Source organism: Loxodonta africana, chromosome 11, assembly GCF_030014295.1.
Source record: "Loxodonta africana isolate mLoxAfr1 chromosome 11, mLoxAfr1.hap2, whole genome shotgun sequence".
In the NCBI taxonomy this organism is placed as follows: Eukaryota; Metazoa; Chordata; class Mammalia; order Proboscidea; family Elephantidae; genus Loxodonta; species Loxodonta africana.
In genome coordinates, this window is record NC_087352.1 from 102,649,568 (window position 1) to 102,674,648 (window position 25,081).

The 25,081-nt window shown below is 42.2% G+C and overlaps 1 protein-coding gene across 7 annotated transcripts in view; it reads left to right on the plus strand.

The window, feature by feature from the left end:
- The window catches only part of RAB31 (RAB31, member RAS oncogene family), a 236,042-nt gene that overhangs the window by 151,647 nt on the left and 59,314 nt on the right, over positions 1-25,081 (plus strand). For 6 of the 7 annotated variants that reach the window (XR_010323495.1, XR_010323498.1, XR_010323497.1 and 3 more), the window contains 2 exons: positions 510-581; positions 6,079-6,185. Coding sequence is in view for 3 of the 7 variants with exons in the window: in XM_064294727.1 (XP_064150797.1) it covers positions 510-581; positions 6,079-6,185 (179 nt within the window). In the remaining 4 variants the exon portion in view is untranslated. The remainder of the gene's footprint in view (positions 1-509; positions 582-6,078; positions 6,186-25,081) is intronic. The other variant, XR_010323496.1, reaches the window with a different exon arrangement.

Sequence of the window (25,081 nt, forward strand, 5' to 3'; positions counted from 1 at the left end):
AGAATCGACTTGATGGCAACAGTTTTGGTTTTTGGTTAGTACAAGAAAAGACTTGAAGCCTTTTCAGTGGTTTAAAAGCTGCACATGCAGCAAGTGAAGATGATTGTGATGAATATTATGAGCAGGGGTCGTTCAATCATTTCAAAGTCAGGGCAAATTTACATAACGTTAAAGGGCAACCATGAGTCCTCTGTAAGTCGGATGTTCATAACCCGAGGACTGCCTGTATTAGAGAAGTGATGAGCAGCAGAGAAAGGAAAACTCACAGAACCGCAACATGTGAAATAAAATTTATTTTTGGCCTTTGCCTGTGAGTAGATTTCGTGGCCTATAAACCGTGTGTATACTTGGGGAGAAAACGTTATTTTTTAATGTAAACTCTGAGAAAATAATAGGGGAATTTATAAAGGCCTTAAAGAGATGATGTGGGATAAAAATTGTATATTTAATTTGGAATTGTAAAAAATATGTTCACTTTGGCCTCACGCTCGTCATTGTTCTTGTAACAGTTTCATTCACTGGCTCCCATGTACTATCGAGGGTCTGCTGCAGCTGTCATTGTATATGACATTACCAAACAGGTAAGAGAGCCCTGTTAGAGTTGAGGTGCCATGTGTGGTGATCCTGTGTGAGCAGAGCCCTGTCAGAGTTAAGGTGCCGTGTGTGGTGATCCTGTGTGAGCAGAGCCCTGTCAGAGTTAAGGTGCCATGTGTGGTGATCCTGTGTGAGCAGAGCCCTGTCAGAGTTAAGGTGCCATTTGTGGTGATCTGTGTGAGCAGAGCCCTGTCAGAGTTAAGGTGCCATGTGTGGTGATCCTGTGTGAGCAGAGCCCTGTCAGAGTTAAGGTGCCATGTGTGGTGATCTGTGTGAGCAGAGCCCTGGTAGAGTTAAGGTGCCTTGTGTTGATCCTGTGTGAGCAGAGCCCTGTCAGAGTTAAGGTGCCATGTGTGGTGATTCTGTGTGAGCAGAGCCCTGTTAGAGTTAAGGTGCCCTGTGTGGTGATCCTGTGTGAGCAGAGCCCTGTCAGAGTTAAGGTGCCATGTGTGGTGATGCTGTGTGAGCAGAGCCCTGTCAGAGTTAAGGTGCCATGTGTGGTGATCCTGTGTGAGCAGAGCCCTGTTAGTGTTAAGGTGCCCTGTGTGGTGATGCTGTGTGAGCAGAGCCCTGTTAGAGTTAAGGTGCTGTCTGTGGTGATCTGTGTGAGCAGAGCCCTGTTAGATTTAAGGTGCCACATGTGGTGATGTGTGTGAGCAGAGCCCTGTCAGAGTTAAGGTGCCCTGTGTGGTGATCTGTGTGAGCAGAGCCCTGTCAGAGTTAAGGTGCCATGTGTGGTGATCTGTGTGAGCAGAGCCCTGTCAGAGTTAAGGTGCCATGTGTGGTGATTCTGTGTGAGCAGAGCCCTGTTAGAGTTAAGGTGCCCTGTGTGGTGATCCTGTGTGAGCAGAGCCCTGTCAGAGTTAAGGTGCCATGTGTGGTGATGCTGTGTGAGCAGAGCCCTGTCAGAGTTAAGGTGCCATGTGTGGTGATCCTGTGTGAGCAGAGCCCTGTTAGTGTTAAGGTGCCCTGTGTGGTGATGCTGTGTGAGCAGAGCCCTGTTAGAGTTAAGGTGCTGTCTGTGGTGATCTGTGTGAGCAGAGCCCTGTTAGATTTAAGGTGCCATATGTGGTGATCTGTGTGAGCAGAGCCCTGTCAGAGTTAAGGTGCCATGTGTGGTGATCTGTGTGAGCAGAGCCCTGTCAGAGTTAAGGTGCCATGTGTGGTGATCCTGTGTGAGCAGAGCCCTGTCAGAGTTAAGGTGCCGTGTGTGGTGATGCTGTGTGAGCAGAGCCCTGTCAGAGTTAAGGTGCCATGTGTGGTGATCCTGTGTGAGCAGAGCCCTGTCAGAGTTACGGTGCCCTGTGTGGTGATCCTGTGTGAGCAGAGCCCTGTTAGAGTTAAGGTGCCATGTGTGGTGATCCTGTGTGAGCAGAGCCCTGTTAGAGTTAAGGTGCCATGTGTGGTGATCCTGTGTGAGCAGAGCCCTGTCAGAGTTAAGGTGCCCTGTGTGGTGATGCTGTGTGAGCAGAGCCCTGTTAGAGTTAAGGTGCCCTGTGTGGTGATCCTGTGTGAGCAGAGCCCTGTCAGAGTTAAGGTGCCATGTGTGGTGATCCTGTGTGAGCAGAGCCCTGTTAGAGTTAAGGTGCCATGTGTGGTGATCCTGTGTGAGCAGAGCCCTGTTAGAGTTAAGGTGCCATGTGTGGTGATCCTGTGTGAGCAGAGCCCTGTCACAGTTAAGGTGCCCTGTGTGGTGATGCTGTGTGAGCAGAGCCCTGTTAGAGTTAAGGTGCCCTGTGTGGTGATGCTGTGTGAGCAGAGCCCTGTTAGAGTTAAGGTGCTGTCTGTGGTGATCTGTGTGAGCAGAGCCCTGTCAGAGTTAAGGTGCCATATGTGGTGATCTGTGTGAGCAGAGCCCTGGTAGAGTTAAGGTGCCTTGTGTTGATCCTGTGTGAGCAGAGCCCTGTCAGAGTTAAGGTGCCCTGTGTGGTGATCCTGTGTGAGCAGAGCCCTGTCAGAGTTAAGGTGCCTTGTGTTGATCCTGTGTGAGCAGAGCCCTGTCAGAGTTAAGGTGCCGTGTGTGGTGATGCTGTGTGAGCAGAGCCCTGTTAGAGTTAAGGTGCCATGTGTGGTGATCCTGTGTGAGCAGAGCCCTGTCAGAGTTAAGGTGCCCTGTGTGGTGATCCTGTGTGAGCAGAGCCCTGTTAGAGTTAAGGTGCCATGTGTGGTGATCCTGTGTGAGCAGAGCCCTGTTAGAGTTAAGGTGCCATGTGTGGTGATCCTGTGTGAGCAGAGCCCTGTTAGAGTTAAGGTGCCCTGTGTGGTGATGCTGTGTGAGCAGAGCCCTGTCAGAGTTAAGGTGCCATGTGTGGTGATGCTGTGTGAGCAGAGCCCTGTCAGAGTTAAGGTGCTGTCTGTGGTGATCTGTGTGAGCAGAGCCCTGTCAGAGTTAAGGTGCCATATGTGGTGATCTGTGTGAGCAGAGCCCTGGTAGAGTTAAGGTGCCATGTGTGGTGATCCTGTGTGAGCAGAGCCCTGTCAGAGTTAAGGTGCCCTGTGTGGTGATGCTGTGTGAGCAGAGCCCTGTTAGAGTTAAGGTGCCCTGTGTGGTGATCCTGTGTGAGCAGAGCCCTGTCAGAGTTAAGGTGCCGTGTGTGGTGATCCTGTGTGAGCAGAGCCCTGTTAGAGTTAAGGTGCCATGTGTGGTGATCCTGTGTGAGCAGAGCCCTGTTAGAGTTAAGGTGCCGTGTGTGGTGATCCTGTGTGAGCAGAGCCCTGTCACAGTTAAGGTGCCCTGTGTGGTGATGCTGTGTGAGCAGAGCCCTGTTAGAGTTAAGGTGCCCTGTGTGGTGATGCTGTGTGAGCAGAGCCCTGTTAGAGTTAAGGTGCTGTCTGTGGTGATCTGTGTGAGCAGAGCCCTGTCAGAGTTAAGGTGCCATATGTGGTGATCTGTGTGAGCAGAGCCCTGGTAGAGTTAAGGTGCCTTGTGTTGATCCTGTGTGAGCAGAGCCCTGTCAGAGTTAAGGTGCCCTGTGTGGTGATCCTGTGTGAGCAGAGCCCTGTCAGAGTTAAGGTGCCTTGTGTTGATCCTGTGTGAGCAGAGCCCTGTCAGAGTTAAGGTGCCGTGTGTGGTGATGCTGTGTGAGCAGAGCCCTGTTAGAGTTAAGGTGCCATGTGTGGTGATCCTGTGTGAGCAGAGCCCTGTCAGAGTTAAGGTGCCCTGTGTGGTGATCCTGTGTGAGCAGAGCCCTGTTAGAGTTAAGGTGCCATGTGTGGTGATCCTGTGTGAGCAGAGCCCTGTTAGAGTTAAGGTGCCATGTGTGGTGATCCTGTGTGAGCAGAGCCCTGTTAGAGTTAAGGTGCCCTGTGTGGTGATGCTGTGTGAGCAGAGCCCTGTCAGAGTTAAGGTGCCATGTGTGGTGATGCTGTGTGAGCAGAGCCCTGTCAGAGTTAAGGTGCTGTCTGTGGTGATCTGTGTGAGCAGAGCCCTGTCAGAGTTAAGGTGCCATATGTGGTGATCTGTGTGAGCAGAGCCCTGGTAGAGTTAAGGTGCCTTGTGTTGATCCTGTGTGAGCAGAGCCCTGTCAGAGTTAAGGTGCCCTGTGTGGTGATCCTGTGTGAGCAGAGCCCTGTCAGAGTTAAGGTGCCTTGTGTTGATCCTGTGTGAGCAGAGCCCTGTCAGAGTTAAGGTGCCGTGTGTGGTGATGCTGTGTGAGCAGAGCCCTGTCAGAGTTAAGGTGCCATGTGTGGTGATCTGTGTGAGCAGAGCCCTGTCAGAGTTAAGGTGCCGTGTGTGGTGATGCTGTGTGAGCAGAGCCCTGTCAGAGTTAAGGTGCCATGTGTGGTGATGCTGTGTGAGCAGAGCCCTGTCAGAGTTAAAGTGCCATGTGTGGTGATCTGTGTGAGCAGAGCCCTGTTAGAGTTAAAGTGCCATGTGTGGTGATCTGTGTGAGCAGAGCCCTGTCAGAGTTAAGGTGCCGTGTGTGGTGATCTGTGTGAGCAGAGCCCTGTCAGAGTTAAGGTGCCATGTGTGGTGATCTGTGTGAGCAGAGCCCTGTTAGAGTTAAAGTGCCATGTGTGGTGATCTGTGTGAGCAGAGCCCTGTTAGAGTTAAGGTGCCATGTGTGGTGATCCTGTGTGAGCAGGAACCGAAGCCGAGATGTCAGTGCTAGCGTCTTGCCACTAGCCTGGAATGATGTCTCCTAGTACAGCGGTCAGGGTTAGTGAACACTATAAAAAATATATATATACATTGAGTTTATTTTCCCTCTTTGTAAGGAAACATCTCAGAAGTATATGCTAAAATAAATAAACAACAATGGCCATCTATTTTTAAAATCAACTGTCTATTTGTAGAGACCAGGCCGCATCTGCTAGCGCTATTCTCAAGAATGTCAGCTTTTTTTTAAGAAAAGGAAAATTATTTTCAAGTTCTGTGAGTTTTGTAATACTTCATTTCTATTTACATTTCAGTCACTCTACTTAAAATGCCCAGGGTAATGTTTATGTGTATATAGATAAATAAGACGTGTGTGTTTGTGTATACACTATATGAGTATATTTTTAGGTTATCAAATTGAGGCTTTAGGGTATCCATCGACAAATAACTGCAGTGGTTTGCTGACATTCTTTTTCCCACCCATGTAAGTTGAATTAACTTTTTGCTTGGCAGTGCTGACTCAGTGCACAAGACCCTTAGTTTAATGACCCACACTGTTACCATCCATGAATTCCTGACCACTTCTGCCTAGTGGCGCAGTGGCTAAGAGCTGTGGCTGCTAACCAAAAGGTTGGCAGTTTGAATCCACCAGCTGCTTCTTCGAAATCCTATGGGGCAGTCCTACTCTGTCCTCTGGGGTCGCTATGAGTCGAAATCGACTCAGTGGGAATGGGTTTGGTTTTTTTTTTCCTGCCTAAATGTAATGTATGCTTCCACTTGTTTCTTGAAGGAAGGTTGTGAGTGAAAGGCAGAAAGGAAAACAGGACTCAAAAGTGTGTGTGTGTGTATTTCTTTCTTTCCTGAAAATTAGAACATTCTCTTAGTCCTGTTATCTTCCTATGCAGAGTCAAGGGTATAATTGGAAATCAATGTTATAAAACTAATACGATTGTCTTAACTTGCTCAAGTTTTAATTTTAGAAAAGTAATCTTTTATAGGTTATTTAAGTGTAACTTAGGAGCCCTGGTGGAGTAGTGGTTAAGTGCTTGGCTTAACCGAAAGGTCAGCAGTTCAAACCCACTAGCCACTCCACAGGAGAAAGATGTGGCAGTCTGTTTCCGTATTTACAGCCTTGGAAGCCCTATGGGGCAGTTCTACTCTGTCCCATAGTGTCACTATGAGTCGGAAACGACTCGATAATAACAGGTGGTGAAATGAAGTATGACCTAGTTAATGTTAAGTTTTATGCCAATATAGTATGTTAATCTAAATGAATCCTCTGAAAATTTATTTCGCTACTAAATTGTATTGGTTTTGTGTTTTTACTTGGTTGAAGGATTGTACTGACTGGTCTTTCCAATAATTCATTTACACTTTTGATTTAGGATTCATTTCATACCTTGAAGAAATGGGTTAAGGAACTGAAAGAACATGGTCCAGAAAACATTGTAATGGCTATTGCTGGGAACAAGTGTGACCTGTCAGATATTAGGTAAGAGGCCCTGTAAGCACTGCCTTGTGTCCCTGTCCTCTGTCCCTGAAGGGTGAAGTGTGAAAAGCTGTCTTGCCGGTGTCTTTAAGTCTGCTTTCATCGTGATAATTTAATAGATAACTGCTCACTTGTACTAGTCAATGTGGCATTTCTTTAGCCACAGTAGAATTAAGGCAAAATGGTAGGGAAATGCAAATTCCTACCCATAAAGTAATCAATATTAAAATCAAATCATAATGGAGTTATGGGCTAGATTGCTTTATTGTTTTTATTGTTACCGTTTTCATAATTGCTGTATTACTAGTATCACCATTTTAATAACACTTTCATGTGGTAAGGAGATTTAATCAATATTAAAATCAAATCATAATGGAGTTATGGACTAGATTGCTTTATTGTTTTTATTGCTACCTTTTTCATAATTGCTATATTACTAGTATCACCATTTTAATAACACTTTCATGTGGTAAGGAGATTTAGTCAATATTAAAATCAAATCATAATGGAGTTATGGGCTAGACTGCTTTATTGTTTTTATTGTTACCTTTTTCATAATTGTTATATCACTAGTATCACCATTTTAATAACACTTTCCTGTGGTAAGGAGATTTATAATTCTTAACACTTAGGTCTTTTACTAAATAAATGTTATAAAAAAGGAAGTAGTGATTTTATGTTATCTCCATAGTTAATTTCATTCTCAGAAATTCCAATTGTCGATTTTCATAAAGACAGCAACATCATGCTTTAGGTTTTGGTAATCCAAATATGATTAAACCAGAGCTAAATAAGCAATGAAAATGGGTCTAGTAAAAATTCTTAACATGGCACTTGACAAATTGCTCTGTTTCTTTGGGATTTCAAAAGCTTTATATCAAATTACATTATGTTGGTTTATAATAACATCAATAAACACCACATAATCATTTGTTTTTCTGGGGGCTGAACTTAATTCAGATATCTACTTTCTTTACCGTAATCCTAAAATAGCTTGCTCGTCTATTGTTCCCAGCAGAATTGCTCCAGCTTTTGTCATTGGCGGGGGTGGGGTGAGGGGTAGCCTGTGCTTGCTGAGAGAAGGGCCTGTCATCTAACACTAATTGCAGTAAAGGTGCAACTTCCAGTGGACGTAAGCCTTGTGTATTTTGGGAGTGCTGATGTACTAGAATTTAAACGGAAAATGATTTCAACTTGAGTGGTGCTAGTTAGGGCTCTTGGTTACATGGAACTGAAACCCAACTGAAATAAATTTCAGCCAAAAAAGTAATTAGTCGGAAGGATATTGGTATCCACTTGGTGTAAAACAGAACTGCCTTTAGCTTTAGTATATGATATGTTCTGGAGAGAGATTGACCTGGATGGAGGACTTGCCTACCCTGTGACCAGGTATCTGTGGCCAAGGGTGTGGGTATGGGTCTACAAGATCATTTTCCCACCAGAACCACGAGTATGGGAGGCTGGGCAGTCTTGAAGAGGGGCAGTTCCTGGAGGGGCACAGCCTGACCAGACAAACGTGTCTGGGACGTGTTGGCCTGGCTACCAGCACCTGAAGACACGCCATTTCTCAGGGTGAAATTGACCTTTTGTGCATCAGAACAGCATTCTCATCAGCCATGCTCAGCTTATTCCTATTTATACAGTTTGCCACACGCCCCAGCTAACATAATCCATCCATCTCACTTCTAGCCATAAATTCACTACTCCCTCCACCCCTATCAGCCCCAATTCCAAGGTCACTTCCAGCTACTATTTCCAGTGGTGATGTCATGTGGCCACTGTCCCGTGAGTCCAGGATCTCTGGGTAATATCCTTTCTCTTCCAGTTTGGCCTTGAGATCCCACAATTGTGGTTTTAAGTCTGGAATATGTATCTTCTGTTACACACAGAATTAGATAGTACTCGTTACTGAATTACACAGTGAGGAAATGACTCCCCTTGCAGTTCTTCTTCAGACCTCTGGCTAGGCCAATGAGAAAGACTGTTTGCTGCTGGTAAATTTTTTATTTTTAATCATTTAATGTACAGTAAAACCTGCAAAAGCTGGAACCTGTATAAGGCAGGTTTTTTTTTTTTTTAGAGAGGCTAGAAAAGTGGTGACTGCACCCTGTTAAAGGCAGAACACTTTCGAGCTCCAGAAAAATAAAGAAGTCCCAGCAAGTTCCAGTGCTCCCAGGTTTCGCTGTATTTTATTGAGATAGAATTTATAAGCCATGAAAGTCACCCATTTTAAGTGTACAGTTCAGTGAATTAGAGTATATTTACATAGTTGTGCATTCATCACCACATCTGATTCTAGAACATTTTGACGCTGTGACAGACCTCATTACCATTTACTACCTGCCTTCCAACCCCAGGCAACCACAATCCACTTTTTCTCTCTGTAGACTCGCCTTTTCTGGACATTGTGTATAAATGGAATCCTACAATATGTGATCTTTTGTGATTGGCTTTTTCACTTAACATGATATTTTTGAAGTTCATCCATGTTGTAGCATGAATTAATACTTCATGCCTTTTTATTGCTGAATAATATTCCATTGTATGGTTATGCCACATTTTGTTTATCTGTTTGTCTTTTGGTGGACATTTGAATTGTTTCTACTTTTTGGCTATTATGGAAAATGCTGCTATGGACATTTACGTACAGATTTTTTGTCAATATATATTTTTATTTTTCTAGGGAATTTACCAAAGAGTGACATTCCTGGGTCATGTGTTTACCAATTTAAGAAACTGCCAAATGGTTTTCCAAAGTGGCTGCACCGTTTTACATACCCATTAGCAATGTACCAAATCCACTGCCGTTGAGTTGATTCCAACTCACAGCAACCCTGTAGGGTCTCCAAGGCTGTAAAACTCTATGGAAGCAGACTGCCACATCTTTCTCCTGTGGAGCTGCTGGTGATTTCAAACCACTGACCTTTTGGTTAGCAGTTGATTGCTCTAACCACCGCACCACCAGGGACCACATCCTTACTAACACTTATTATCTATCTTCTTATTATAGTCATCCTAGTAGACGTGAAGTTGTGTCTCATTATGCTTTTGATTTGCATTTTCCTGATAACTAATGCATTTGTGTTTATTGGTCATGTGTAAATCTTCCTGGAGAAATGTATCTTCAGATACTTTGCCCATTTTTTCATTGGGTTATTTGTCTATATATTACTGAGTTGTAAGTTTTCTTTATATATCATAGATACAAGTTCCTTACCCGATACTTGATTTACAAGTATTTTCTCCCATTCTGTGGGTTGTCTTTTCACTGTCTTGATTGCGCCTCTTGAAGTGCAAAAGCTTAATATCCAGTTTATCAATTTTTTCCTTTTATCTCTTGTGTTCAAGTGATTGCTTACTCAAGATCACGAAGATTTACTCGTGTGTTTTCTTCTAAGAGTTTCATAGTTTTAGTGCTTGCATTTAGGGCTATGATCAATTTTTGTGTATGGTGTGAGATATGGGTCCAAATTCATCTTTTGTATATGGATATCTCATTGCCCCAGCAACATCTGTGGAAAAGACTATTCCTTCCTTTTGAATTTTTTGGCACTTTGTTGAAAATCAGTTGACCATAAGTGTACAGCCGTATTTTGGGGCTCTTAATTCTCTTCATTGGTCTGCCCTTATGCCAGTACCACATTGTAGTGGCAGTGTAGATGCTGCTAGTAGAGGTGGTGGTAGTACGAGTGGTGGTAGTACAGGTGGTGGTGGCAGTAGAGGTATTGGTGGTAGTATAGGTGGTGGTGATAGTATAGGAGGTGGTGGTAGTAGAGGTGCTGGTGGTAGTACACATGGTGGTGGTAGTAGAGGTGCTGGTGGTAGTACACATGGTGGTGGCAGTAGAGGTGCTGGTGGTAGTACACATGGTGGTGGCAGTAGAGGTGCTGGTGGTAGTACACATGGTGGTGGTAGTAGAGGTGCTGGTGGTAGTACACATGGTGGTGGTAGTAGAGGTGCTGGTGGTAGTACACATGGTGGTGGCAGTAGAGGTGCTGGTGGTAGTACACATGGTGGTGGTAGTAGAGGTGCTGGTGGTAGTACACATGGTGGTGGCAGTAGAGGTGCTGGTGGTAGTACACATGGTGGTGGTAGTAGAGGTGGTAGTGTCAGTAGAGGTGGCAGTGGTAGTGTAGGTGGTAGTGGCGATACACGTGATGATGGCAGTATAGGTGGTGGCGGCAGCATAGGTGGTGGCGGCGGCCTAGGTGGTGGTGGTGGTATAGGTGGTGGAGGCTGTATAGGTGGTGACAGTATAGGTGGTGGTGGTGGTAGTATAGGTGGTACTGGCACTATAGGTGGTGGTGGTAGTACAGCTGGTGGTGGCAGTATAGGTGGTGGTAATATAGGTGATGGTGGCAGTATAGGCAGTGGTGGTAGCATAGGTGGTGGTGGTGGTAGTACAGGTGGGGGTGGCAGTATAGGTGGGGGTGGTAGTACAGGTGGTGGAGGACATATAGGTGGTGGTGGCAGTATAGGTGGGGGTGGTAGTACAGGTGGTGGAGGACATATAGGTGGTGGTGGCAGTATAGGTGGGGGTGGTAGTACAGGTGGTGGAGGACATATAGGTGGTAGAAGCCATATAGGTGGTGGTGGCAGTATAGGTGGTTGTGGCAGTATAGTTGGTTAGGTGGTATAGTATAGCTATAGTATTGATTCCTATAGCTTCTACCTTTGAAATCAGGAATTGTAAGTCCTCCAACTTAGTCCTTTTTCAAGATTGCTTTGGCTATTCTGGGTCCCTTGTATTTTCATATCAATTTTAGGATCAGCTCGACAATTTCTGCAAAAAAAAAAAAAGGAAACTGGGATTTTAATAGGAATCGTGTTGAGTCTTTAGACCAGTTTGGACAGTTATTTCCATCTTAACAATATTTAGTCTTCCAGTCCATGGACTTGAGATATCTTTCCATTTATTTAGGTCTTCTTCAATTTCTTTCGGCAATGTTTTATAGTTTGCAACATGGAAGTTTTACATTATTTTATTAAAGTTATTCCTAAGTATTTGATTCTTCTCGAGGTTATTTTGAATGGGATTTTTTTTTAATTTCATTTATGGATTGTTCATTTATTGCTAGTGTACAGAAATACAAGTGGTTTTTGTGTGTTGATCTTGTTTCCTGCAACCTTGCAGAACTTACTAGCTCTAGTAGCCTTTTACTGAATTCCTTAGGCTTTTATATATGCAAGGTTATGTTGTGATTTACTTTAAGTAACTAATTCATGCAGTTGTGGGGGCTGGCAAGTCCAAATTGTGTAAGTAAAGTCTGGAAATTCCTGTAAGAATTGATATTGCAGTCATGAGTCCAAAACCTGTAGAGCAGGCCGGCAGGCTGGAAACTCAGCAGAATTCCTGTTACAGTCTTGAGGCAGATTTTCTTTTTCTCTCAGAAACCTCAGTTTTTGCTCTTAAGGCCTTCAGTTGATCGGATGAGGCTCATCCACATTATTTAGGGCAATCTCCTTTACTTAAAGTCAACTTGCTGCAAATGTTAATCATAGCTACAAAACACCTTCATAACATAAACAAGCTCATTCTAAAATATATATGGAAAGACACAGGTACTGGAATAGCTAAAACAATTTTTACAAAGAAGAATAAAGTGGGAAGAATCATTCTACCCTATATCAAGGCTTACTGTACAGCTATAAGGAGTCCCTAGGTGGTGCAAATGGTTAAATGCTCAACTACTAACTGAAAGGTTGGCGGTTCAAACCCACCCAGAGGCTGCTCAGAAAAAAAAGCCTGGTGATCTGCTTCCAAAAGAAACCTTCTCAAACTCTGTGAAGCACAGTTCTATTCTGTAATACATGGTGTTGGCCATGAGTTGAAATCGACTCAACAGCAACTGGTTGGTTGATTGATTGGCTATGTAGTACAGTACAATACAGTAATAAAGACAGTATGGTTTTGGTAAACCCACCTATTGGTAGTGAGATGGATATATAGATCAATGAGGCAGAATAGAGAGCCCAGAAATTAGCCTTTACAAATATGTTCAACGGATTTTTGACAAAGATGCAAAAGTAATTCAATGGAGAAAGGCTAACCTTTTCAACAAATGGTGCTGGGGTGATTAGACAACCATAGGCAAAAAAAAAAACTAAACCTAAAACAACGACACACACACACACACACATAAAACATATGGGCAAACAAAAAAACCTTGACCTAATCCTCACGCTTTATACAACAAAGAACTTATAATGAATTGTAGACTAAATGTAAAAAGTAAAGCTCTAAAACTTTTAGAAAATATATACAAAAAAATTCTCAGGATCCAGGACTAGGTAAAAAGTTCTTAGACTTGACAGCAAAACCATGATCCATATGAGGAAAAACTGATTAATTGAACCTCATGAAAATTAAATATGTTTGCCCCTGAAAGCCCATGTGAATAGAATAAAAGGTAAGCTACAGACTGAGAGAAAATATTTGCAAACCACACGTCTGATAAAGGACTAGTATCTAGACTATATAAAGAACTCTCCCAAAACTTAACAGTAAACAACAATCTGATTCTAAAATGGGCAAAAGACATGAACAGACATTTCACTCAAGACAATATCTAGATGGTGAAAAGGACATGAAAAGATGTTTCCTTATGGAAATATGTATTAAAACCTCCTATCAGAATGGCTAAAATGAAAAAGAATGACAGTACTAATCCTGGGAGGCTGTGGAAAAACTGGATCACTCATACAGTGCTGGTGGGAATGTAAAATGGTATAGCCATCCTAGAAAATAGTTTGGCATTTTCTTATAAAACTAAACATGCAAGTACCATAAGAGCCAGCAGTTACATTCTTGGAAATTTATCCCAGAGATATGAAAACCTATGTTCACACAGAAGCCTGCACATGAATGGTCGTAGCAGCTTTATTTTATTCACGCTCTTCACATCAGCTTTCAGAGAGCTCTTAGATTCCCAAAACTGGAACTCCGGATGTCCTTCAACAAGAGAATGGTTAAACAGACTGTGGGTAATTCATACCACGGAATACTACAAGCAATAAAAAGAAGCAAACTATTGACACACACAACTTGGATGAATCTCCGGTGAATTATACTGAGTGAAAACTAATTCCAAAAGGTTTCACACTGTATGATTTCATTTATACACCAGTTTTGAAATGAAAACATTTTAGAAATGGAGAACAGATCAATGATTGCCAGGATTTAGGGTTGGAAGGGAGAAGGGGAAGGAGAGTGAGTATGGTTACAAAAGGGGACCCAAGGGATCCTTTTGGTGATGGAACTACTCAAAACCTTATCTGTGATTGTGGATACATGAACCTACACAGGTGATGAAGTTGTATAGAATGAGGGAAAAAAATAGAGAAACTAGACTTTATCAAAATTAAAAGCTTTTTAGCAAGCAGCCATCTAAGATGCATCAGTTGGTCTCCACCCACCTGGAGGAAAGGAGAATGAAGAGCACCAAAGACACAGAGTAATTATGAGCCAAAGAGACAGAAAGGGCCACATAAACCAGAGACTACATCAGCCTGAGACCAGAAGAACTAGATGGTGCCTGGCTGCAACTGATGACTACCCTGACAGGGAACACAACAGAGAACCCCTGAGGGAGCAGGAGAGCAGTGGGATGCAGATCCCAAATTCTCGTAAAAAGACTGGACTTAATGGTCTGACTGAGACTAGAATGACCCCAGAGGTCATGGTCCCCAGACCTTCTGTTAGCCCAGGACAGGAACCATTCTTGAAGCTAACTCTTCAGACAGGGATTGGACTGGGCTATGGGACAGAAAATCATACTGGTGAAGAATGAGCTTCTTGGATCAAGGAGACACATGAGACTATGTTGGCATCTTCTGAAGGGGAGATGAGAGGGTAGAGAGGGTCAGAAGCTGGCCGAATGGACACAAAAAGAAATAGAGGAGGGAAGGAGTGTGCTGTCTCATTAGGGGAGAGCCATTAAGAATATAATACAGCAAGGTGTTTATAAATTTTCGTATGAGAGTCCGACTTATTTGTAAGCTTTCACTTAAAGCACAATAAAAATTAAAAAAAAAAAAAAACGCTTTTATGCATCAGGGGACATTATCAACAAAGTGAAAAGACAACCTACAGAATGGGAGAAAATATTTGGAAACCATGTATAAGATAAGGGTTCAATATCCAGACATATATAAAGAGCTCTTAAAACTCAACAGCAAAAAGACTTACAAACCAGTTTAAAAATAGCAAAAGACTTGAAAGACAGTTCTCCACAGAAGATATGCAAATAACCAACAGGTATATGAAAAGATGCCCAACGTCATTAGTCATTAGGTAAACGTAAATGAAAATCACAATGAGATACCACTTCGTGCCCACTAGGATGGCTGTGGTAAACAAACAAACAAATACAGAAAATAAGAAGTCTTCCGATGATGTGAAGAAATTGTACCCTTGTGCCTTGTTGTGGGAATGTAGAATGGTGCAGCCACTGTGGAGAACAGTTTACTCAAAACAGTTACCTCAAAATGTTAAACATACACTTATATGACACTCCTAGGTGTACACCCAAAATAATTGAAAGCAGTGAACTCAAACAGACTGGAATTCCATTGGGTGTACAAGCATGTGCACCAATGTTCATTGCAGCATTATTCGCAATAGCTAAAAGGTAAAAACAGCCCAAATGTCAACAGATAGATAAATAAATGTGGATATATGCATAGTGGTTAAGTGCTACGGCTGCTAACCAAAGGGTTAGCTGTTCGAATCCACCAGGCGCTCCTTGGAAACTCTGTGGGGCAATCCTACCCTGTCCTGTAGGGTCACTATGAGTCAGAATCAACTCGACGGCACTGGGTTGGGTACATGCATACAATGGAGTATTATTCAGCTATAAAAAGGAATTCAGTTTTGATACATGCTACTACGTAGATGAACCTTGATAACATTATGCTAAGTGAAATAAGCCAGACCAAATATAAATATATATATATTTAAAAAACCCACTGCTGTCGATATGTATATACACACATATATATGATTTCACTTTTATCAAATATCTAGAATAAGCACATCTATTTTTTTTTTTATCAAGATGAAAGATTAGTAGTTACCAGGGTAATGGGAATGGGTAGGGAAGAAGGGAGAAAATTTGTATAGAACTTAATATGTAAACACTTGTATATGAAAACTGGGGAAATCTGAATAAGATAGATGAAGTATATCAATGTCAGTATCTTGTTTGTGATATACTACAGTTTGGCAAACTGTTACTGTTTGGGAAAAGTAGGCAAAGTATACAAGGGATATCCCAGTATTATTTCCTGTAACTGCATGTAAATCCACAGTGATCTCAGGAAAAATTTCAATGAACAAGAAGGTGGTTTAGGTAAAACAATAAGTAAATATCTGAGCAGTGGTATACTAAATATACGTGTGTATATTATATATATTATATATGTATATGGAAAAAAGCTGTGAAGGAGCATGTGACTGACTAAAGTTTTGTAAACACCTTGGGCTAAATGATGAATGAAACCATCCCCTGCACACCTAGTTTATAAAAGAAAAACAAGATAACTATATTAAAAACTTCCATTGGGAAAGAGGAAGCCTGATGTGCTGATCCTTGCCCAGAGTATAAACTGTCCCCTACTATACAAGAATAGTCTGATAAATGATAGGACCTGTGTCCCTGATTGTTGGCACCTTTCATGGCAGTGAAATCACTTTCCTAACCAACCAGTCTGGCTGCTCCAGATTCTGCCTGCTGGCACGAGTTTTCTGGGGAGTTAGCCAGATCTCTAAGGCCCAGACCTTATTCAGGGCTTGATCTTTTACTCTAGTTCTAAAACACTTTGCTGTCCTGTAATTACCAGAAGACTATCTTTTATTTTTCATTTGGGGGTTGGAGAGGGACAGAATATAAATTGGGGCATGTGTGTATGTGTGGGAACTGGTCTCACCTAACAGTCTTTCGCTGTGTAAGGGTGTAAATTCTTAAGAGGAGCTGTGCCTGACATATTTTGAGCGTGTACTGAAATTTAAGTGGAATTAACTATTTGAACTTGACTCAACCCACTTGAGCCATTTGTGTGCAGAAGTGCTTGGCAGAGGAGGTGCCCACTCAGCAAGTCAGTGTGTTTCATGTCCGGAATGTTCCAGAAGGTGATATAAAGGTCTGACAACACTATCTAGAATGAACAGTGTTCAAAGACATCTGGTCAGGTAAGTTCAGGACCTCTGGTTTGGATTTATGGAAACCCTGGTGGCGTAGTGGTTAAGTGCTATGGTTGCTAACCAAAGGGTCGGCGGTTCGAATCCTCCAGGCACTCCTTGGAAATTCTAAGTTCTACTCTGTCCTATAGGGTCGCTATGAGTTGGAATCGACTCGACGGCACTGGGTACTGGGAGTTTGGATTTGTTTAACCCGATTTTGGTGAGAGGTTTTCCTGAATGTCTTGAACAATTGTAAACGAAATCTCCCTGTCCTCAAATTATTGAGCATTCAGTGAGGGTTAGTTTCTGGATGAGTGGAAGCAAACTGGAATTGGTGAGAATGTATGTGGAGGACGCTGTCCTGGGCTTGCGTGTAGTAAGTGGATGTTACTTTCCTTCTTTTCCTGTCCCTCTTGCGTTCTTCTCAGTGAAGAAGTGCATCGGAGGAGAGTGCGCCAATTCAATGTTTCAGGTGGCTGTAAGGAGAACAGGTTTGACCCGGGATCTAGATGGAAAAGAAGGTTTCTCCTCAAAGAGTCTCAGGAGCCAGCCCGAAACTCCACAACTTGTCCTAGGCCTAGCAGAAGTATTAGGTAAACAAGTCTTGAAAAGAGAAGAGCAAGAGGTAACCCTGGTTCTGTGGTTTTAAAAGTTTCGTGTATATAAAAATAACTTGAAGCACTTGTTAAAAATTCCGGTTCCAGGATCCAGCTTCAGAGATTCTGATTCAGCAGGTAGGGTGAGCCTGGGAATACATGCATTTTGCTAAGTGGTTCTCTTACAAGTAGTCCAAAGACTGTACTTGGAAAAAGCATTGCCTTAGATGAAAAAGTTTGTGGTAGGGATGAGTCCAGGTACCCTGACTGCAGGCTGCCGTGTCTGGGCCTTTTGTATACCCTCCAGGCCTCATGGAGAGCAGAAGTAGTAGCTCATCTTCCTTCAGGATCCAGAAGTAGCACCACTGACCCACCATCTCGTCATGCCTTCAGAAGAGTTCCAGATACTTTCTGCCTCCCTCTCTTTTGCATCTCACATTGATAATCATCATGAGAAAAGATGTGATTGGGTTGGTTTGCCACCATCTAATTAATATGAAACTCCCCTTTTGGCCACCATCTGATGCCCAGCCACCCCCTAGGTGGTTGGATTCTGTTATATCCAGCGTACGCTTGGTTGCCTTTGGCTTGGGCAAGGTGTTAGGGTCACCTGGCAGTGGCACTTTGGTGAAAAGGGTGTGCAGGTGCAAGGTGTGCTGGGTGTTTCAGAAACCATCTGCTTTAATTGGCAATGGGGGCAGGATCCTCCAAGCATCAGGGTTGGAGGAAGAAAAGGATATCCAGCCCCTGACCCTTATTCTAGAATTAGCCCCCTTCACATTTCCTGCATCAGCCTTGACCTGAAGCCAGTGCAAGCAATTTCTTGAGAGAGATTACTCCCACCCCACCGCTTCCCCATAGCAGGTTCCAGTTATGTGTTTTCTTTGCTTAATCATCTTTTCCTGATTTTGAAGTCTTGACTCTGTACACAGATCCTCTTTGGTCTCTCCAAATTTCGAGTTCTTCCTGCCTGTCTTTGCTCGTTTGGACATGGACCTGCTCTTCAGGCTCAGGTGTCTCCTGTTGGCTTTTCTTTGGGATTTCACCCATCACTGGCATCCTTAGGGCTGTGAGTAAAGTGGAAAGGGTAAGGGAGGAATCATATAGGAGAAGTGGTGTTAGAAGGTACCCTTGGGCTTAATTCATTTCATCTTGCAAGTGGTAGCAGTGGGAAATTACCCAAAAAAAAGGATGATGCAGATTAGGGGTGGGTGCACGGGGAGAACCTTCTATACTCAGGGGTGAGGGGCAATGATCTGGGAATGTCTCTCCTGTCTCTGGCTTCCTTTTCCCAGCCTCTCTCCCATCCTTCATAAACACAACAGGAGATACTCAGGGACTGTGTGTGCCCTCTTATCTCTAAGAGAAACATTGAGATTGGTGGGGTTGCTGCTGGTGAACCAAGAACTTTTTCCTGGAATAGAGGTTGTACTACAAGAAAAGAGCATCTGGCTGTACTCCATAGGGTGGGGTAGGAGAAAGGGAATTTGTCCTATTTTCATTCATTTTATTAGCAAATAATTTTTGGTGATTCTTTTGTGTTCAGCAAAGTACTATGGCAAGTCCAAGAAAAAAGTTCCAAATGGTATGGTGTGGTCCAGAAATGAAAAAAGGATCCAGGAAAGGGAAAGTCCATCGTAAACTAGAACGATTTGAAAAGGCTTATGGATGAGATGAGTCACAAGCTGGGCTTTTAAGGATAAGTATAGTTTGGTTTTTTTTTTTTTATAGTTTGGAGAGATGGAAAAAGGTAGGAAGAAATTCCAGGAAGTGGGAAAACAATGGGCAAGGCATGGAGGTGAGAGTGAAAGTGTGTTCTGGGGGAAAGAGTCATTAAACATATCTACCTGATCATTTGCTTTGGGGAGTGGTGGAAAAGATAGCTGGGTGGTATGGGGACAGTTTATGAATGGCCTTCAAAGTGTCCCAAGTGTTTGGGTTTGATGTGCTGGGCCAAGATAGCAAACATCTGACACTTGTGTCTCGTACATCCTCTTCTCCCATACCTATGGTAGGCGTTGTGGCCTCTAGGAGCCATGGCCAGTAAAGAGATGAAACCTATTTGTCAACCTTGAGTTAGGCTGTGAGAACCATTCTAGGTTCTTCAGCAAGGTAAGCAACTCATGAAATGTCCTGTGTAATCTAGAGTTAGAAACTGGGGTGGGAGTTGGAATTTGTAGCCTGTGTCCCTTCCACAGCTTCCTGCAGTGCACACCAACCAAGTTGGAAACCGTCAGACATCTCCTAGAATTGTTTTAATTTTGGGGGTAAAGTTGAAGCTTTTAGGAGATTAAAAAATATATTTGGAAATGTGTATTTTTACTAAGAGTGCATAAATTAAATTGCTTTCCTTCCTTACATGCAACTCCAAAACTCATTCCGATCTTGATAGTGGGCCAAAAATGGGTATAACATTTATACAAACCAAATAACAATTTGGAAAATAAAAATACAGGTTACTCCAAATTGTGGAAGCACAAAAGCTAATGAACAGCAAAAGCCATCAAAAGGCTTGGAATTATCATGGCAAGTATTAAAATGCACATAGCATTCTCTTTATATGACACAAGAAGAGCAGAGCCTGTGCTGTGTGTGTGTGTGTGTGCATGCGGAGACGTGTCTCCCTGTGTTTTTCCTTCTGATAATGTGCAGGTAGCTGGGCCTGTGTCTGCATGCTGTTATTGAAGCCAGAGAGAAGGAACAGAAAGTTGAGCGCCCCAGAGGGCCACGGGAAGGCATCTGGAATCTCTCTCTCTTTTTAATTATGAAATATCCCTAAAGGAGACTATATAAAAAGTTGACGCGTATTTTGAAGAATAACATGGTAATTCAGTGAACAGCCACGTAGCTATGCCAGGAAGCCTCGCTCCCCAATGGTATACCCTCTGTCCTACCAGAAGGAACCACTAACCTGACTTGTGTAGTAATCATTTCTTTGCTTTTCCTTACGCTTTACTACTCATGTTTGCATTTTTGAACAATAGATAGTTTGGTTTCAACTCTTTTGCACCTTGATATGGATGTAAATGGAATAACACTGTGTGTGTTATATGACAACTTGTTTTTCATGCTCAGCATGCTTACGAGATTCATAAATGTTTAGCTGTAGTTTGCACGTTTTCATTGCTGTATACGGTTCCATTTTATGAGTGTAACACTGTATTCACTCACTATTGACGGATATTGGGGTTATTTCTGGTTGACATTATCATGAACATTGCATCTTGAACGTTGTTGTACATGTCTCATAGTGCCATGTGTAAGCATTTCTTTAGACTCGGGTATGTAGCTAAGGTTTAACTGCTGAGTGACAGAGTGCACACACTCAGTTTTACTAGGTAATGCTGATGTTTTCTGCAGTGGATACCGATAGAGTGAGAATTCCTGTGGCTCTACGGCCTTGCAGAGTCTTAGTATTGTCAAAATTTAGGGTGCATAGTGATAACAAAAACCAGAACCAAAGCTGTTGCTGTCAAGTCGATTCTGATTCATAGTGACCCTTATAGGTAGAGGAGAACTGCCCCGAATGGGTTCCAAGGAGCAGCTGGTGGATTCAAACTGCTGACCTTTTGATTAGCACCTGTAGCTTTTAACCACTGTGCCATCAGGGGTCTGTGTGTAGTGATATCTGATAGTTATTTCAGTTTGCATTTCCTAAATTACTGATAAAGTTGGCATCTTTTCATATATTTATTGGTCATTCAAGTTTCATCTTTTGTGAAGTGCCTGTTTAATTCTATGGCCATTGTTTTTCTTTTGGATTGTTTAATCTTGTTTATTCTTAGGATTTAAATATATATATATGTATTTAATGCTGTTTGTTGTATATATATGTGTTGAGAATATCTTCTTAAAAGTTATCTTATCTTTTTACTCTTTATGTTGTCTTTTCATCCTCAGAAATCCCCAGTTCTGTGTAACAGAGTTTATCATTTTTTTCTTTTATAGGTTTTTTTTTAATTGGAAAGAAGTCTTGTTTAAGAAGTTTTTGCATACCCTCAAGATTATTAAGATATTCTCTTATATTAATTATCTTTTAAAAGCTTTATAGTTTTGTTTTTTCCACCTGTCTTTATATAACTTGGAGTTGATTATTATATATGTTGCCCAGTTTTTCCCATATAGATATCCAATTGTCTCAGCATCATTGCCTGTAGAGTTCACTCTTTCCCCAGTGATCTGCAAACCATCCCAATCCCATATCAAGTGTCGTATATGCAGGGGCTGTTCTGGGACTCTCTATTCTGTTCCTTTGGCTTGGTTATCTGTCCTATACCAGCACTATGCTGACTATATTATGACAGCTTTATTACAAGTCTTGGTAATGTGCTGTGGTCTTGAATCTCTTGAACCAATTTTTTGGCCCCAGAGAGGATTTTATGAGAGTGTGAGTATGAATGTGGATGTGTGTATTGTGGGCTGGTGGAAATTAGAGGGTTGTTTGTGTCCATATCTACATTTGGTGAAGGGGGATATGTGGGGAGGGGGGAGGATCCAGAGGGGTTCTGCATGATTTAAAAATTTTTTTAAATACTTTTAATTTTAGAATAATTTATATTTATAGAAAAGTTACAAAAATAGTACAGAGAGTCTCACTATACCCCCCACCCATTTTCCCCCTTGTTAACCTCTTACATTTGTCACAACTGAGGAACCGGTATTGGTACTCCATTATTGACTGAAGTTCATACTTAAATGAGATTTCATTAACGTCCTTTTTTGGCTCCAGGATCCCATCCAGAATATCATATGACATTTAGTGGTCGTGTCTCTCAGGCACCTCTGGGCTGTGACATTTTCTCAGACTTCCCTTGTTTTTGATAACTTGACAGTTCTGAGGAGTACTGGTTAGGTATTTTGTAGACTGCGCCTCATTTGAGGTTTCTCTGCTGTGCTTCTCATGATTAGATTGGGGTTTTGTGTTTTGGGGAGGAGGACAACAGAAGCAAAGTGTCATTTTCATCACATCTTGTCAAGGGCGCATGCTATCAACATGACTCATCACTGATGATATTACCTTTGGTCACCTGGCTGAAGTGTGTTTGTCAGGTTTATCCACTATAAAGTTACCCACCCACTCCTCTTTGGAAGGAAGTAGCTTTGTACAGCCCACACTCAAGAAGTGGAGCGCTATGTGCCATCTCCTTGAGGCTAGAGTAACTATGTAAGTTATTTGTAATTATTCTGTTAAAGAGATTTGTCTCTTCTCCCCCATTTATTTGTTTATTCAATCGTTTATTTATGTCAGTATGGACTCATGGGCAGTATTTTATACTTTCGGTTATATTCCAATATTACATAAATTTTGTTGCTCAAGTTGTTCCATTTTGGCCTTTGGGAGCTCTTTCTGTTGGCTTTTGTGGCCCTTTGACATACCCCCATCACTTTGATTTTTTAGTACTTCCTTGGAAACTCTGGTGGCGTAGTGGTTGAGACCTACAGCTGCTAACCAAAAGATTGGCAGTTTGAATCCACCGGGTGCTCTCGGAAGCCCTATAGGGCAGTTCTAGTCTGTCCTATAGGGTCGCTATGAGTCGGAATCAACTCGACAGCAACAGATTTGTCTTTTTGGTTTTACTTTTTGGCACAACAAGATGTTCCAGGTTCATCTTGTATATTCTCTGTTCCAACCCTTATCAGCCATTTCTCCATGGAGCACTGATTTCTTTTATTGGAGATCAGTACTAGGAACCAATATCTGGGTTTTGGGTGTGCCCCTTGCTACTGGGGTGTCATTGCTTCTAGGCCATTCAGTGAACAGAGCTAGGAAATATATGTATGTATCCTAGCCCATGTGTATATATATATCTCTAATTATTTTCTTATCTATCCACCTGTATTTATTTTAAGATAAACATAAGTTCATATTGATATCTCCAACTCTAATCCAGAACCACATGATTCATTCCAGCCTTCTTTGGGGGTAAAGGAGTGATATTTTTAAAAGTCATCAACTAGTGTGTGATTAAGCAGCATGGTAATCTTTTAGAGACTTTCTTAGAAGATGCAGTAATCTTTTCCCTCTCACTTCACATGCTGCCCAGAGTCTCAGAGTTCCAAAACATAACTTCTGTTAAGAATTACAGCTATCGCAGTGATGACTTTCAAATGGCACACTTTTTACTTACATTTATTCTGTAGACTGTTAATCCTCACAATCCTGTTAAGAAGTTACTATCATTCTCCCATCTTGTAGACGAGGAAATTGACACACAGGTTAAGGAGCTTGTCCCAGGTCGTGTAGCTAAAAGGGTATAAGGGCCCAGCTTTCAAACCCAGGCAGTCTGTTCCAGTGCCAGTGTTCCTGACCATCATGCTATATTGTGTCTCGAACATGAGGGAGAATAATCTCTGTGAGGGAGAATAATTTCCAAACTTCTAGGAGAAAATGGCAGCTGATTTGATTTGGCTCTGAGGATTCGTAAGGATTCACATAAACTGCTTACACTGTCTGGCACATAATTCGCATTCAGTTTGTCCTGGCAATGATGATGATGAAGCTTCTTTTGGTCCACTGCTTAAGTGAACAGTCTGCAGATCGAATACAAGTAAAAACCCTGTCATTTCAAAGTCATCACTGAGATAGCTGTACTTCTTAATAGAAGTTATGTTTCGGGACTCTGAGACTGGGGGCAGCACGTGAAGTGTAAGGGGAAAGACTACTGCATCTTCTTTTTTTTTATTGTACTTTAGATGAAGGTTTACAAAACAAACTAGTTCCTTATCAAACAGTGTACACTTTGTTCTGTGACATTGGTGAACAGCCCCACCACATGTCAACACTCTCCCTTCTCAACCCTGGGTTCCCTATTACCAGCTTTCCTATTTCCTCCTGCCTTCCAGTCCCTGCCCCAGGGCTGGTGTACCCCTTCAGTCTTGTTTTTGTTCCGTGGGACTCTTCAATCTTTGGCTGAAGGTGAATCTCAGGAGTGACCTCATTACTTAGCTGAAAGGGTGTCCAGGGCTATACTCTCAGGGTTTCTCCGGTCTCTGTCAGGCCAAATGCCAGTTAAGCTAGATATTCACCGAGATCATGGCCCCCACAGCCCTCAGCCCAGCAATTCAGTTCCTCAAGGAGTTTGGATGTGTTTGTGGAGCTACCATGACCTTTCCTTGTACAGGTTGTGCTGGCTTCCTGATTATTGTATACCGTATTACCCTTCACCAAAGTTCACACTTATCTATTGTCTATTGTTTTTCTATCCCCACCCCTCCCCTAACCATCAAAGATTGTTTCTTTTTGTATGTAAACCATTTCATGAGTCCTTTTGTGATTGACTTATTTCACTCAGCATAATGTCCTCCAGATTCATCCATGTTATGAGATATTTCACAGATTGGTCATTGTTCTTTATCGTTGCATACTACTTCATTTTGTGTATGTACCACGGTTTATCCATTCATCTGTTGATGGGCATCTAGCTTGTTTCTGTCTTTTTGCTGTTGTGAACAATGATGCAGTGAACATAGGTGTGCATATGTCTGTCCGTGTGATGATTCTTGTGTCTCTAGGATATATTCCTAGGAGGGGGATTGCTGGATCTAGCTTTCTAAGAAAGTGTCGTATCGTTTTCCAATATGGTCGTATCATTTTGCATTCCCACCAGCAGTACGTAAGAGTTCCAGTCTCCCCACAGCATCTCCAACATCTGTTATTTCCTGTTTTATTGATTCGTGCCAGTAATGACGGGTGAGGTGGTACCTCATTGTGGTTTTGATTTGCATTTCTGTAATGGCTAGAGATCGTGAACATTTCCTCATGTGTCTATTGGCCATTTCAGAGTCTTCTTTGGTGAAGCATCTGTTCATTTCCTTTGCCCATTTTTTAATTGCATTATTTGTCTTTTTGTTGTAGAAGTGTTGAATTTTCTTATAGATTTTAGAGATTAGACCTTTGTCTGATTTGGAATAGCCAAAAAATTTTTTCCCAGTCTGTAGTTTCTCTCTTTTCACTCTTTCAGTGAAGTCTTTTGATGCGCATGAGTGTTTAATTTTTAGAAGATCCCAGTTATCTACTTTATCTTCTGGAGCTTGTGTGTTGGTGGTTGTGGTTTGTATCCTGTTAATGCCATCTATTAGGGCCTCTAACATTTATCCTATTTTTTCTTCTATGAACTTCATGG